Source organism: Acipenser ruthenus, chromosome 4, assembly GCF_902713425.1.
Source record: "Acipenser ruthenus chromosome 4, fAciRut3.2 maternal haplotype, whole genome shotgun sequence".
In the NCBI taxonomy this organism is placed as follows: domain Eukaryota; kingdom Metazoa; phylum Chordata; class Actinopteri; order Acipenseriformes; family Acipenseridae; genus Acipenser; species Acipenser ruthenus.
In genome coordinates, this window is record NC_081192.1 from 84,653,010 (window position 1) to 84,667,973 (window position 14,964).

At 37.1% G+C, this 14,964-nt stretch overlaps 1 protein-coding gene across 1 annotated transcript; it reads left to right on the plus strand.

The window, feature by feature from the left end:
* Positions 1-365: 365 nt before the first annotated feature.
* Positions 366-14,448, plus strand: c4h1orf35 (chromosome 4 C1orf35 homolog). The gene is made up of 8 exons (XM_034000768.3): positions 366-621; positions 1,463-1,613; positions 2,815-2,860; positions 3,611-3,693; positions 5,001-5,073; positions 9,358-9,434; positions 10,252-10,389; positions 13,719-14,448. Exons 1-8 carry the CDS (start codon positions 525-527, stop codon positions 13,978-13,980), a joined length of 927 nt encoding a protein of 308 aa, XP_033856659.1. The 5' UTR covers positions 366-524; the 3' UTR covers positions 13,981-14,448.
* Positions 14,449-14,964: the final 516 nt, after the last annotated feature.

A 14,964-nucleotide genomic window follows, 5' to 3' on the forward strand; every position in this document is an offset into this window, starting at 1 on the left:
CATTAGAGATAAACTAATGTATCCTCTAACAAAACTGCAATAGAGTATTTATATTAAAATATATCGCAAAAACGATTATAGATATATGCTACTTGAAAGAAAAAAGTACACCACCACAGAAAGCCAATTCTTACATTCGTGCATAACATGATAATTTATATAAAGTAATTACCCATAGTTTGTTATATCAGTACAGCATAATACCACATTATATTTTAATGGTAAGGTTGTGGAAAGCAGATCACTCTCTCTCTCTCTCTCTGATCACAATGTTAAAAATGCCTGCAAGCTTTTCCACTCGTGTGACGACATATTCATGTGACAGACATGGACCAATCAAAACGCGAGACTGTTATGCGGTTCCATTCCAAAAACCTGGCCTGTGTCATACCTCTCGAATCTTGGCTAGAGTTTGCTGGTAGAGTACCAGGATTCGGTAGACTTTAAAGGCCTCAACAGAGCAGACGCGTGTGGTTTAGAACTGAACCGAATTATTATTATTATTATTATTATTATTATTAACAATGTTTGGTTCATCCAGAGCTGGAGGTGTAAGAGGTGGGCAAGACCAGTTCAACTGGGATGAAGTGAAATCCGATAAACACAGAGAAAACTACCTGGGTAAGATTTGTATTTAAGAAGAAAGTTTTACATTTTTATTCGAAAATCAAATTTGAAGCAGATGTATGTATACAGTATGTCTAATGTAGTTCTTAAACAAAAAATGGTAAAATAAACGTAATAACGTACTTTTTATTTTCTAAATTCATTAACTAATGTGATTACAATGTGTACACTGTGAAAAGCCAACACTTTATATTTTAAAAAACGATGTATTGCAACTTCGCACTTTTTTTTTTTTATCCTAAAGCTTCATTTAATTTTTTTTCCTTTTGGGCCGGTGAGGGGGAAATTATCCGATTTTCAAATGTATTCACTCGGTCAGATTACAACCACTGTGGTCGCTTGAATTTAAAAGTAGTCTTTTTGAATAAGACAGAGGATGCCGGGGGACGTAGAGACTGTTCATATATGGTACCACACGGTGACAGCTTGTTTTTCAGCCTAGTGATCGTTAAGGTAATCGAAAGTTTGCAACTCGACTGAGAGATTTTGCCATTTAAAAAGAGAAACCCTTTCTTATCACTAGCAGACACAGGGATCTCACAACGAATGTATTCACCATTCTCTAGCAGAACGAGGACATGCTGGCGCAGCACTCACAAAATCAATTGAAGCAAGTGCAAGAAAACATTTGTTAGGGAATTTTTACCACTGGTGAGCGGTCAGCTCTTTTGAGGATAAATAAGTTCTTAGCAATATAGTATCAACTGAGACTAACATTGACCCCGACCGACCCCCCCCCCCGGCAGGGGAGGCACTGTAATACACACTAAAATAATGTGTGTGTGGGGGGGGGTTAGGTACTTTAAACTAAACAACCTCTCTGTGCTGTCCCCAGGGAACTCTCTAATGGCCCCGGTAGGGCGTTGGCAGAAGGGCAAGGATCTTACATGGTATGCCAGAGATAAGCAGGGCAGTGCAGCAAAGTCCAGAGAGGAGGAGATGGCTGCTGTACGGCAGGCAGAACAGGAGGCTATGATGGCAGCACTGTGAGTACTGGATGAGTCGTTTTTCTGAGTGTTATTGGATGCAGTACAACATGGTCTGTAGGAGTAGGATCATCGTTTGGGGGGTTGACTCACAAAAATACTATGATAAGTACTTTTGGACTGATGCTATTAAATGATATTTTAAACCATAAAGATACATATACAGAATTGAAGACCAGTTCCAAACAAAATGCTCTGTACACTGACAGTCCAAATCATGGTTTCTCCAGCCTTGAAACACAACAATTACTTACAAATAACTTACAGACCCCTTAATTACACAGTACTAAATATGATGGTATCCCTGAACAACTGGGGGTGGGTATTGTATTCCTATTTTCCTTACTCAAACCCCTTACTTAATCCCCTCTTCTTAAAATATGCAAAATGTTTTAATGCACAAACTATATCACAAGTAGAATGGTACCCTGAAATGTTCTCCTTTTTCTAGGAAAGCAGTTCAGTTGGGGATGGGGAGTTGCCAGATAACCTAACTTGAACTACTTGCTCACTAATATCTTGGTATCCCTGAGTATGTCTTCTCTTTAAAAATCCTGAATGCTAAGGATTTTATAGAGCAATCCGTCTCACAGCTTCAGTAGTACCCTAAATATGATTACTTTACTACCAGTGCTGTATATGAAAATTATTTTGAAAAGAAAGCTATCTCATAAGAGCAGTACTCCCCCAAAATTTGACCTACCTTTGAATGATTGGGGGTAGGGGCATTTAACCCTGTCGGAAGTACGGAAATCAAACATCCTTACTGCAGCGTAACTGATTTAGTGGTAGGATTGGAATCGCTAGTATGCTGAATACAGTTTCACAGTCTTGATAACAATAACCATCCTCTTCACAAAGGATTCAGTGTAAATTTAGTCGTGGTTACAGCTGCATATCACTTGCCACTTTCAGAATACATTTGCGATTTAAAGGTTAATTATGTGAGGTGCTGGAGAGGATGTACCAGGGACAGGGGTGTCTGCTGTAGCGGCACAAAAGCATGTAGGGGAAAAGCTCTTTGGCAAGATACAAACTTGTAAAGAAAACAAAAGAGCAACAGAGATAACACAACTGAATTAAACAGATGTAAGTAAGAGAACCATACCAGTATGTCAAGGAAGGCATGCTGAAAGCTTCCTTTTTTTTAATCACTGTGTGTGTTTTTCTGAATTCTCTTCTGGTTTCTTTCTTTTCCCAGAGGCTACAAAAATCAAACACGACAGCCTACAGGCCTAACCAAAGAGGTAAGCATGCAAAGTGAGATGTTGACAGTTCTTAAACACACGACTCCAGATTTCTAGTTTTAAGTTATTTCAATCTGTTTGCTGGAAATGGCTATGTGTGATTTCCAATGGTCTTAGCCCACTTTCTTGTACAAAAAAAGCAGATAACACAATGAATCCAGGGTCACAATCTTGTCATGTAATTTAGTCCATTCACACTCGAGCCTTTGTCAAAGTTCACTGTATAATGAATTAATAGTAAACTGTGAAGAAACAGATTTGACAAGGGGTAGGGACAGCATTGTAATGTTCGACTATGTTATTGAGAAGTATGGCTAAGCAGTTGTATGTGGATTGTTCATGCAAGATTCACACATTTCATAATCCAGCCTCACAGTGTACAGACTACCCCATGTTAACCCTCTTAAATTGTTGAGCTTTACTTAAAACCATTTAGATAAGAAAGTTAGGTCAGGACTGAGGTGTGCATGCCGAGCTATGAAGGGAAGCACTCTTAACACATGCATGCACTGTGCTTTTATTATAGCCAAGATCCGGCAAGCATACGTTTTTTATTTTTTTTGATTTTTTTTATGTTATGAAGAGAATTTATTTCAATAAAAGAGCATAAAGCTTTGAAAAGGGTCTGACATTTTTTTGTTTGTAATAACGTTTGCGTATAAGAGCTTTTCAGTTTATGACCTTGAGTTTAATAAAAAACGCTTCCCCTCGGTAGAATGCTGATCCACTATTCTTTCTACCTGTTTTCAGGACCTGGCAGACGCTTGCAGACGCGAGGGAGCGGAGGGGGACTTGAAGGACGTGGACCGTGTTTCAGGGCTCGGGAGCTCCAGGTAACAGCAGGACTCCTCACACTTGCTGTTTTGTTTACTTATTGTTTAAATCCACATTTGTAAATTAGTCCTGGGATGAAGGCTAATTTATTATTTTCCTTTTTTTTATTGGCTGGAATGACCTAATATAGCACAGTATTGCAGGAACGATTTTTGTTTTTTATGAGCATTCTGGTGTGTGCAGATCATTCACCCTTCAGCCTTTTCTTTTCCCTACAGTAGCCATTAATTTCACTCAGTTTTATGATGCAGAAGATAGCAAGTCTGTGTTGCTTATAAGACAAATCCTTTTTCACATGCTGAACACTCGCGATTCAAAAAGTACAGCCTTTCACACAGTACTATACATGCAGTGATATCTACTGGGTAAACGCTGCTGTGTCTCTTATTTAAGTCATGTGCTGCTCAGTTTTATTACCAGCTGATTTTAAATGTGAATTAAAATATAAAAACTGTTGGATTATGATAAATATATTGCCCAAAAATGTATAGCATGGGTACATAAATGGTAAAGTAATGATTTTGTTGTAAATGGATATCAGGACTGCTCAGTCCCTGACCACCTGCCGGTGCCTCCTCAAGACACTCCTGTTCAGACAGCATTTGTAAACCTCACAACTCTTGACTATACTGGACTATATGGCACCCAATTGTTCCAGTACTTGCATCAGCTTGTTCTTGCACCAGCTTGTACTTGCACTGAACTGCTCCATGTCTTGCCATATTCTACTACTGCTCTTAATTATAACTACTTCCTGTATCATGTATTTGACTTTACTCTTATAGGTATCCGTATTCACGTTTTTTGTAATTGTTCTTATTGAAATCATTCTCATCCATTCATTGTACTTGCTACGTGCTCATACTGGACTTTACTCGTACAAGTAAATAGTTTTAATATAATTTAACTGCTCTTAGTCGAACCCGCTCTTGCATGTAATTATTTACTGTATTCTCTATTTTTTGCTCTTATTTGAATTTGAGCTTTTGCTACTGATTTTATTGTAACTGCTTTTATCTATAATGTGATATTCTGAAATGTGATACTTTACAATGTGATACTTTGTAGCAATTGTAAGTTGCCCTGGATAAGGGTGTTGCTAAGACATTAATAATAATAATAATAATAATAATAATAATAATAATAATAATAATAATAATTATTAATAAATAATACACTATGAGACACTCACTTCTTGGGCATGATTGTTCGATGCTACATCTATAAACACAAATCCAGAACAATATATGCCTCTGCAACAAGGTTAGCATCCAGTATTTGTTTAAACATTAACTTCTTTTCTTAGATCCAGTACCAGCAAAGTGGTGCTCTCTAAACAGGACAAGGAGGCTGCCAAGCTTGGGTTATCTATCTTCACAGTAAGTATATTTTTATTATATTTATACGGTATAAATGAACTTTCAGGACCTCTCCTTGTATGTGAATCTTAGTGTTACCAGAGATGCTAACTGCTACGATTTGGCCGTAGCAGCTATTATTTTGGAGGTTCTGCTATGGCGAAGGGGTATAATACTACGATATTTATTAAATAAATAAATGATGGATAGTCCCTGAACGTTTATGAAATATTATTTCAATACCATGCGTCTGTTTTCCTGTTTTAATTTTTTTTAACGAATTAATGGTTCTTAAATAATATTATTTCACTGACAGTTTATTGTGGCATTTTAATTGACATACTAAAAGCTGTGAGCCGAGTTGCTTAGTAACCAGTTTTAGGGGTCCTTCAGAAACCCCTGCTCAAATGTCGCCCTGTTATCATTATCAATCACACGTTTACATGGTTTCTTATCAGTAAGGCTGTGATTAAGTCACAGTGGATGCAGATTCTGTGATTTTAGTAGAGAACTTTACCAACACAACTTGAAATTCCACCTTAAACAAAACCAAAAAAACGCTTTCACGGTTTAGCTAATGATGCTCGGTTGCTTTACTTTGCAATGTAGCCGTTCACACTTCAGATTTTTTTCAGCGCGGTCAGTTGATTTAAGCATAAATGCAGATGCACTCTACTGCCTGATTTTGTCAACCTGCAACTGCATTTTTCAATGCCTGTCGGGTCTTTGACCCAAATCAGGCGAAGTATCTCGGCAAATTTTTGTTTATCGTTGTATACGCTGTGAAGCTTACCGATTTTACAGGATTAAAACTTGAGCCTGATGTTATGAAAACCATAATAAATAAATATTTAGATTAATTTTCCCCTTTCCTACTTATATAGACAAACCAATTTTATGTTTATGTAGGTACTGTATATTTAAGGCCCTGTGAAAATCACGATTTCACAGGCTGCATGGAAATCGTGAAATTAGCCCAATACCGCGATTTTTACAATATTCTTAAGAAATAAAAATCATTTCATAATTATTTATTGCATACAAAAAAAAATTACATTAACTTGCTATGCAGTGATTGTCATGTCACTGTGCAATCTAAGCAGGAAATTAAAATACTACACACTGTAAACAAGAACATGGATGTCTCTAAAAAGGCTAAAAATGTGTCTGCGGCAGATCACGTAAAGCAGTATCCAGCAGACGTTTTACACAGCGATGGAGGTAAGCTCTTCTTTATGTCCTGCAACGTTGCTGTAGATCACTATTGAAACTCGTCTGTTGACAGGCATTGGATTTAGATTCAAGTATTCACCGAACGAGAAAGGCAGAAATCCAGAGCAGTACTGCGACCACTTTACTTGCAAAGAAACAAAAAACGGTGACTTCTGTATTCCAAAAGTCCACTTATTAAATTTTGACCTGACAGAGGCATTTGTTTGCGCAAATATCCCTTTTGAAACATTGGACAACCAAAAGTTACGGAAATTCTTTAGACAGTGTAGCAAACGGTGGGAAGATTCCTTCATTAGCCCAGCTGAGACGTGAATACTTACCTAAAGTTGCCGAGTATCACAAGCAGGAGATTATGGAATTGGTAAAAGAGTCTGGTTGCTTGTCAGTGGTCACACTGACGAGTCGACTGATGCACATGATCAGTATGGGTTACACATTTTATTTGTTTTGCAACACCTAAATGGTGAACATGCACCTGATGTACGAGAACTGAAAGCTGTCCTGCAGATACACTTTACATACAGGCTGTTAATTACAACACCATTTCACAAGCTATTGTAAAGTACTTGAATAACTTTGATGTTAATTTTGATGTCGGTGCTTTTATATGTATATTTGCTGTTTAAAAAAAAAAAAAAAAAAATCTGTACACGTAATTTTATAATCTATTTCTGTGCACATTTCGCGAAATACGATACTTCACTCATACAATGCAGACTGCACATATTGTATATGCATGTTATATTAAAGAGGCGGGTTGTTTTGAATTCCAAAATGATACAGTACAATGCAATTTTAGAATGCATTAAAGGAGAATGGAGAGGCTTTTTTTTTTTTTTTTTTTTTACTGTATTTTTGTCACATCAGACAAGGAGTACATGGTAAAAGTAAAAGGTAAGCAGTGCAGTTTCACTTTACGTTGCCTCTGCCTGTCCTGCTGCTGAGTGCTGTGTCTTTTGATCGCTCATTTTCGGTCAATGTAAGCCACCTCTACCGTCACGATAAGCTACTGACCAAAAGATACCGGGACTGCTGGGGCTTTTGATGTCACGGTGGTCACAATACATGCAGCGTGCACGGTATGGTATGTAAATTAGCCAAATACTGTGCACGTAAATTAATGCGTTCTCTGTTAGTAAATGGGGCACTAAATTTAAATTTGTCACGCACGTTAGGCTCACTACGTGCACGCTAACTCCAAATTTAGAGCCCTTTGTGCGTAAAATATATTTTAGAACATATAAAATATCCTTGAAGTCAGTAGTACTTTCAATAAATACTGTACTTTAATGCTAACTTATGGGGGGTGCATTAAGTACAGCCTTACATTTTAAATGTAATGTTACTTTGCACTACTGTACAAAAACTTATAATAAAAACTTCCCTTTCCTTTTATCCACCTGAAAAAATCAATGTATTTTTCACTACCATTTATTCCTGCCTTATATTAATAATATTATAGTCTGAAGTTGCTACACTTGATGTAGCTACTGCATTCACCGAGTCTCCTTCCACTATTACTAGGCTGTTCCAGTTGTTTTCTGTAAATCTTCTTTTCTCAGTCTCTTGTGCTCTCCCTTTCCAAGTCAACAGCTGTCCTGGCATTTACATGATCCATTCTCTAGCTACTACATGCAGTATATTCACAATTGACCATTGAGAAGCTGGTAGCCAACGAAATACAAGAAGCTTTAAATATCATTCGTAATTCATATATTTTCAATGCGTAAAACTCCCAGTATGCAGCTTATCTGGAGCGCTGCATTAAACACATCAGGCTGCAACTGTAAGTACAGTGCTACCCCATTATAACACAGTTTTCAGGGTCCATAATTAATATTGTAGCATACCGTGGAAAATGAAGGAAGGAGACACACACAATTTGCAGGTACTAAAATACACGGTTTATTGGGACGATTATCCTGGCCCGTCATCTGGGCCACACCAAAAACAACAAACAAGTCTTGCACATTCACACAGCAACTTGTCTGACTCGGCTGTCAGCTCTGTCCGCGTTGATGTGGGCTTTCATGTCCCCGTCTGCCCGGATGTCAATCAATCCTGGCTGAGGCAAGCTTACCACTTCCCTGCTTACACACACACACACACACGGTCCGTAGACCAGTCATTTAACAGTATAAATCCCTTGTTACAATATATACAGTGTAATAGAAAGTCATATTCCACCAGTGTAAAGTTTACTCCACTCTTATTTAAATTGTATATTTTTTATTATACATACTGTAAATAATTAACAGAGAATCCAAGAACATTTATACGCGTTTGTATTGTTTCGTATTTGTTTTGTAACATTAACGGACAGTTTGTTTTTACTTTCAGAAAAAAAAAATACAGCGGAAGCACGGAAGCTTTATAAGTACTATATGTCCCAGTTTCAACTTAAATGGATTTAAATATTGTAATGTAGAACAACAATAAAACCCAACGTTTGAGAGTCAAATTGCATTATGCGAGAAATGGGAGCCATGACCTTACCGTGTTCTAACCGATTCCGCACTATGAGGTTGCGTTAGAACGGGGTAGCACTGTACTATGCTTTTTGTTTCTTTACAGCTTGCAGATGTAATTTGAACCTCTGTAGTGTGTTTTGTTGTAAACTTTACAGCCTGTCCTGCAACACTAACTGTATTTGTTGTGTCAGTAACTGCTTGTAGGACTACCTGTCAAATTGTAAGAAGAAACAAGGTATCTTTTGGTTATCTCTTAAGTGGCTTTTAAAAACCAGATTTTTGCCAGAATTTGCCAGATGTCCAGTAATATAAAAAAGAAACGTGATTTTAAAAAAAATACAATTCAATAAGCAGTATCTAAGCCAAAGTCAAAAGGTTATTTTAATTGAGTATGTTATGATTTATAGCTGGTTTCATAGACTCTGGTTACCACTAATCTGGGATTTATCTTGCCTAAAGTTACATTGGGTCATCCCAGATTTGTGCTAATTGTGCTCTGTGTAACCAGCCGATGATGTTTTGAGTTATACCAGATGTACTGTCTTTTGTATGAAGGATGGATCCTGCAGTTGTAAATACATTATTTTATTTTGTTTTACAGCATCACAAAGTAGAAGACAGCCAAAAGACTTCTAGCCACAAGAGGGAACTAGATGTTAGAGAGTCAGAAAGCCCAAGGTAAAATGGGCTTGTACAACACAGAAGCGTTTCCATGTGTGTGTTTTTTTCACTTGAGACATCTTGGATGAGCCAAATAAAGATGTATCCTCACCTTCCAGCATTTTCATGCCAAATAAATGTTTTCATGCTGTATTTAGAGAAACGTCCCTGAAAGTGTGGCTTCCAAGCATAGAACAATTTACACGACTGAGAATCTGACATTCTCACAGAATGCAGAAAGCAGTTTTTGGAACATTTTTATAAACCATCTTGGTCAAATACCAAACTTATGAAATGCAAGGTTGTATGTACGACTCTGGTCATTTCTTTTGGCCAGAAACAACATTCTCGAAAGTTTTTACTTGCATGTGCATCTTCACTTCATGGAAACTGGGCCAAAGAGGTTCCCTATAATATCCCCAATATAATGCAACTGCATCCAAACACTCCCCAAACATCAATATGTTACTCGGCACACAACGCAGCATATATAAAAAAAAAAAGTGCGTCCTCTTAACATCCTGGCTGCTATTTATCAAAGGCCATTGAATGAAAATACTTCAACTGCTAATAGCTCATAAACCAACTGTTATTTATATATATATATAAGTAAGTTCCTCAACAAACCCCATATATTGGTTCCTGTTCATATATTACAGTTTCCCAAACAAAAGCCAATTTATGCTGGCTGTTTAGCAATTGTTGCAAGCATAAAACCTAATTTTTTTAAAAACGTGCCACAATTTTAAATCTTAACATTTTGATATTTGTTTTTATTTCTTCCTTGTTTGCATACCTTACCTCTTTAGTAAAATGTTTGTCAAATTTTCTTCAGGTCTGAGGGCAAAAAGAAGAGCAGCAAAAAAGAGAAAAAGAGCAAAAAGGAGAAAAAGAAGAATAAAGAAAAAAAGAAGAAACATCGAAAGAGAGAGTCGTCCTACTCCTCTGATTCAGAGTCTGATGAACGTAAAAGGTACTCTCTGCCTGCCTGAGGTTTACTCTGTTTCTCCAGGAGGGGGTGCAAACCTGCTGTAATCAGTCTAATCAGTGCAATCATATATTATATATGAAGGGTACATTTTGCCTTCGAACAAACACATCACCGAAGAAAGGTTCAAACCTGCGATGGTACTAATTTGCATAATTTACTAGTGGCGTCACCATAGCTACTTGTTTATATTTGATTGAAAATCCTATTTTACAGGTAAACCATATAAATGGAATAAACAGTTCATATGTAGTTTAAAAATGTTATGTAACAGTAATCATCTTTTTATAATTTAAACATTATATATATATATATATATATATATATATATATATATATATAGATATATAGATATATATATATGTGTGTGTGTGTGTTTATGTACACAGTTGATGCTGCTTGTGATACACTGTATACAGTAAGCTTGCATTGCAGCAGCACCAACTGCAGTGGACTTAGGCAAAACAAAGCTTTATTTAACAGTCACTGTTCCAAGCAGGTCATCAATCACATTTTACTACTACTAAAAAACAAAAAATTATTATAGGAACGTATGCTTATCAAGGATTGTTATTAACCATCCTCACAATTCTTCTACTTGTTCTTGGTGAAAGAACCTTCTTTCTTCCAGACTGAGGGAGTGTTGTGAGAGGAGGGAGTGTTGTGACAGTACCATGAGTCTTGTACTTCTTGATAATGGATTTTTCTAGCATCTTGTAGACAATACTAGCATAGCATCAAAGGGTATGAATACTTTTGAATTTGCATTTTTGCCAAAAAAAATTGCTGAAATAAATAAATAATTGTTGACATCCATTTCTTGTAACTTTCTTTCATCACAAAAGCAAAACTTTTGCTACAAAAGATTTTTCCTGATTCTTTTGTTTTTGAGAAATTTCTAGAAATTATAAATTTCTACTGGGGTTTGTAAACTTTTGACTACAACTGTGTGTGTGTATATGTATGTATGTATGTATGTGTGTGTGTTTATTTATTTATATATATATAATATACACACACAGTGCTCCCCCTTTATAACGCTGTAGTCGGAAGCCATAGTTGAGACCTTGCTGTTTGTGTCCCGCCTTATAACGAGAATACTAGTGTTAGTGTAATGCCATTATGTGGCAAATGGGAGACCTTCTAACCTGTTCCGCAGTATAAAGGGGGAGCACTGTATATCCGAATCAGACTGTCCTTTTTCCATTTAAGGCCTTAACCAAAACGTATACTTAACTTACTTTCTTACTGTTACTCCTGATTTTAATATTACTTATTTTAGAAGCAGATCACCCCTACACAGACTCATGTCCACACCATGATTATAAACACCCATTAGCACATGACAGGAAATAATCAGAACCTGGAAATGTAGTGTACGTGACCCTTGTTAGGAAGTGTACGTTCTGAGTCTGCAGCTGGTGCACAGCCCTTCAGCGCAGCTGCACGCTCATTGTTCTCCCATCACAGCAGCGTGGAGTGCTTATTAAACTGACACGCTGCTCCCTGCTTAGATCATAACATCAGGGGGAGCCCCTGTTTTCTGTTGAGGTAGGGGTTAATTGCTTCCCAATGTGATTCTGATTAAAGAGCGATTGTGCACAATGCATTATAGTTCTTTTAATTAAAAATGCATATTATCCTGCTACCCTCATCTGCAATTGTGTTCTCGTTTGTATTAAGTACTATGAAAAGATGGATCTGTAAGGCACTACAGACTTCTAGTGCGTCTTCTGTGTAGTTTTCTTTTTAGGAAATAATTTGTTAATGTGTGGTATGTATGCGCTGCATCATATTATCATGGCAATGAAAAGATCATTTCTAAACTGCATGTAAACCAAGCCTATGTGAACATCTTTGAAAATAGTGGTACGGTATTGTACCACAAGGTGGCACCATCTACTCTGGCACAGTTGAATACTATTTACATGTACATGGAGTTGAACTGATCTACCAACCATTGCAAAAGCAGGGTGTGAGAGAAACATGAAAAAAAACAGCCTGTCTTTGATAATATAAAAAATGTTCTGACCTAAACTGGAGGAGCTTTGGGTCATTATGTGACACATTAGGACATGAATATTGCACCATCTCGGATTTCAATGAAACACATTAATTGGGGTGGCTTGTATTAGAAGACCACATTTCAAATTGTAGCTTTATTACATCGGTAGTTCAGAAGTTACAGGTCTGCCTCATAGTCCAGACCCACTGACATTCATATAACTGTATCTCTGGAGTCCATTTTGAGCCAGAGACTTGGTTTTGAAGAGAATCCTATTTTGATGAAAAACAAAGATAATGACCTTTTCATATTGATATTTTGATCCTGAAAATTAAAAGACCAACCTGTACATTTTAAGAAATTTGAATTTGCTTAGGTTTTGTGTAAGCTGAATAATCTGACCGTTCTCTCCTTATATTTCCTTGTCATATTGGGCACAGACAGATGAAAGTAACTTACCGATACTGTATTATTGTTCATTACATTTTTAAATATGAACATGTTAAAACTTCAATATAAAACCATACAAATAAACAAAATAAGATAATGCATTACTATGTTATATAACAGTTCATTTAATATTATAGGCACCTTTTTTTAGTGGTCGCCTCTAACGGTGGCTCCAGTTGGATTTGTAGCTGAACTGGGTATTTATGCGTCAACTTGTGTAGCTTCAAATGTTCTTATTCTTACTAGAATTGGCTGCAAAGACAACAGGGCTAGCCAGAGATTGGATAATTTGTGTTGGGTTGTTTTTTTTCTTGTGTACAGTTCCCTAATAACAGAAGACATTGTATTCTGGGAGATGTAGTTGTTAGTTAAAGTTTTTGGGGAGGGGAGGCAGACAAGCTGTGCAGCAAAATTGCAATGCTGATCTCTCCTTTCCTTGTTTTTTTTTAAATTTTATTCCTTTTAAATTTTGCTCGGTGAGGGTCTACTGTATGTCCAATTGTTTTACATCATTTTTTTTATTTGTACTGGAAAACAAAAACAAAAAAAACTGAGAGGACTATAAAAGAGCAGCCTGCATAAATAAATGTTTGTGCTTCCTCAGAACTGCTAGAAAATCCACATTTGTTTTGGATGATGTGGGTAGTCCATTCTAGCAGGGTGCCATTCGTTACTTTAGAAATATCTGACGTGAAGTGGTTTGCCTAAGTACCTATCATTTGTGTTTGTTCTCTATTGTGCTGAGGAGGGGGCAGTTTTACTAACAAGACATATTGACCTGTTTTCTATGCTTTCTTTTCTTTCATTCATTGACTCATTCATTTCTCTTTTTGTGTGTGTGTGTGTGTGTATGACTCAGGAGGAGAAAGGCCCATCATCCATCATCCTCACGGCAGTTTGGTGCCGGTCGTGGTGACAGCCATTCATCAGCGGAGGCTGAGCGCCGGTGCCCCCCCAGTGGCAGGCGGCAGCGGCAGTGCAACGACAGGGACTCGTCCTCCAGCAGGGGGTCCCCTCCTCCAGGGGCCCGCAAGGCTCAGCACCTCGACAGCCGGCAAGCGACCAGCTCCCCTCACACACGTGGGCACAAGCGCCGCCACGACACCGACTCGGACGATTAATTAGGGCTGTCACACGCAGTGTAAGGGGAGAGGTGTAGGTCTGCTATCATTTTCTCTTTTTATTTATTTATTTTTTTTCTTTTTAAAAAAAAAAAAAAAAAAAAAAAAAAAAAGGATGTGCATCATGCTTATTGTCATCCAGGTACCAACCGCAATGCCTGGGCAAATCTGAGCAGAATCATGTGTCAGGTGTCGTAGAACTTTAGCATCCCCCACATGCCCAGTTTCTCATTGTAAAGTGTTCAAAGTTTACAAAACAAGTAACTCCATCATCTTTGTGACCACATAGAAAAAAACTTCAACAGAAAGAGCCAGTTTTCACCCAATGATTCACAAACAAAAAGGACCTAAAGCCATAAGGCCCTAAGTTTGAAAACAAGCCTGTGACTTTTTTTTTTCTGCCAAGGCCAATTGCAGCTGTAAGTTTTTGTATTCTCTTTTTTTTAAATAAATCTTTTAAAGAAAACACATGAGCAGTCATGTAGTTGGTCAATCGTTGGTTTAATCATTGTCTAATACAGCATAACTACACTGATGGTGCAATCAATACATTATTTTTGATCTCTTTCTATTAGTTGTGTAGTGCTGTAAAGTTTAAAGACTACAGGTCCTTTATTTAAAAAAAAAAAAAAAAAAAAAGATTAAATAGTTGCATCTCTGTGAAAAGAGTTTCATATTTTAGTGTAGGGCATTTGGTTAGAGCTAAGGACTATCCTGAGTTCAAATACAAGCACTGCCACTTGCTGCTTTTACTTCTTATCTGCTTGTGCTTCAGTCCAGCCCAGCTCACACTTTATCAAGTTAAGGTCTGAATTAAAAAGAAAAAAAAAAGATCACCTCAATTTTACTGTTCTGAGTAAAAGATTTATATCAAGTTAGGATTTCTGTATGGCCTCCACTCATTTATAATTTAAATGATTTCTTCAAACATCTTTCTTTAGGAACTTTCTATTTGCTTTCCAGTTTCTTGTGTGTGTTTCCGGT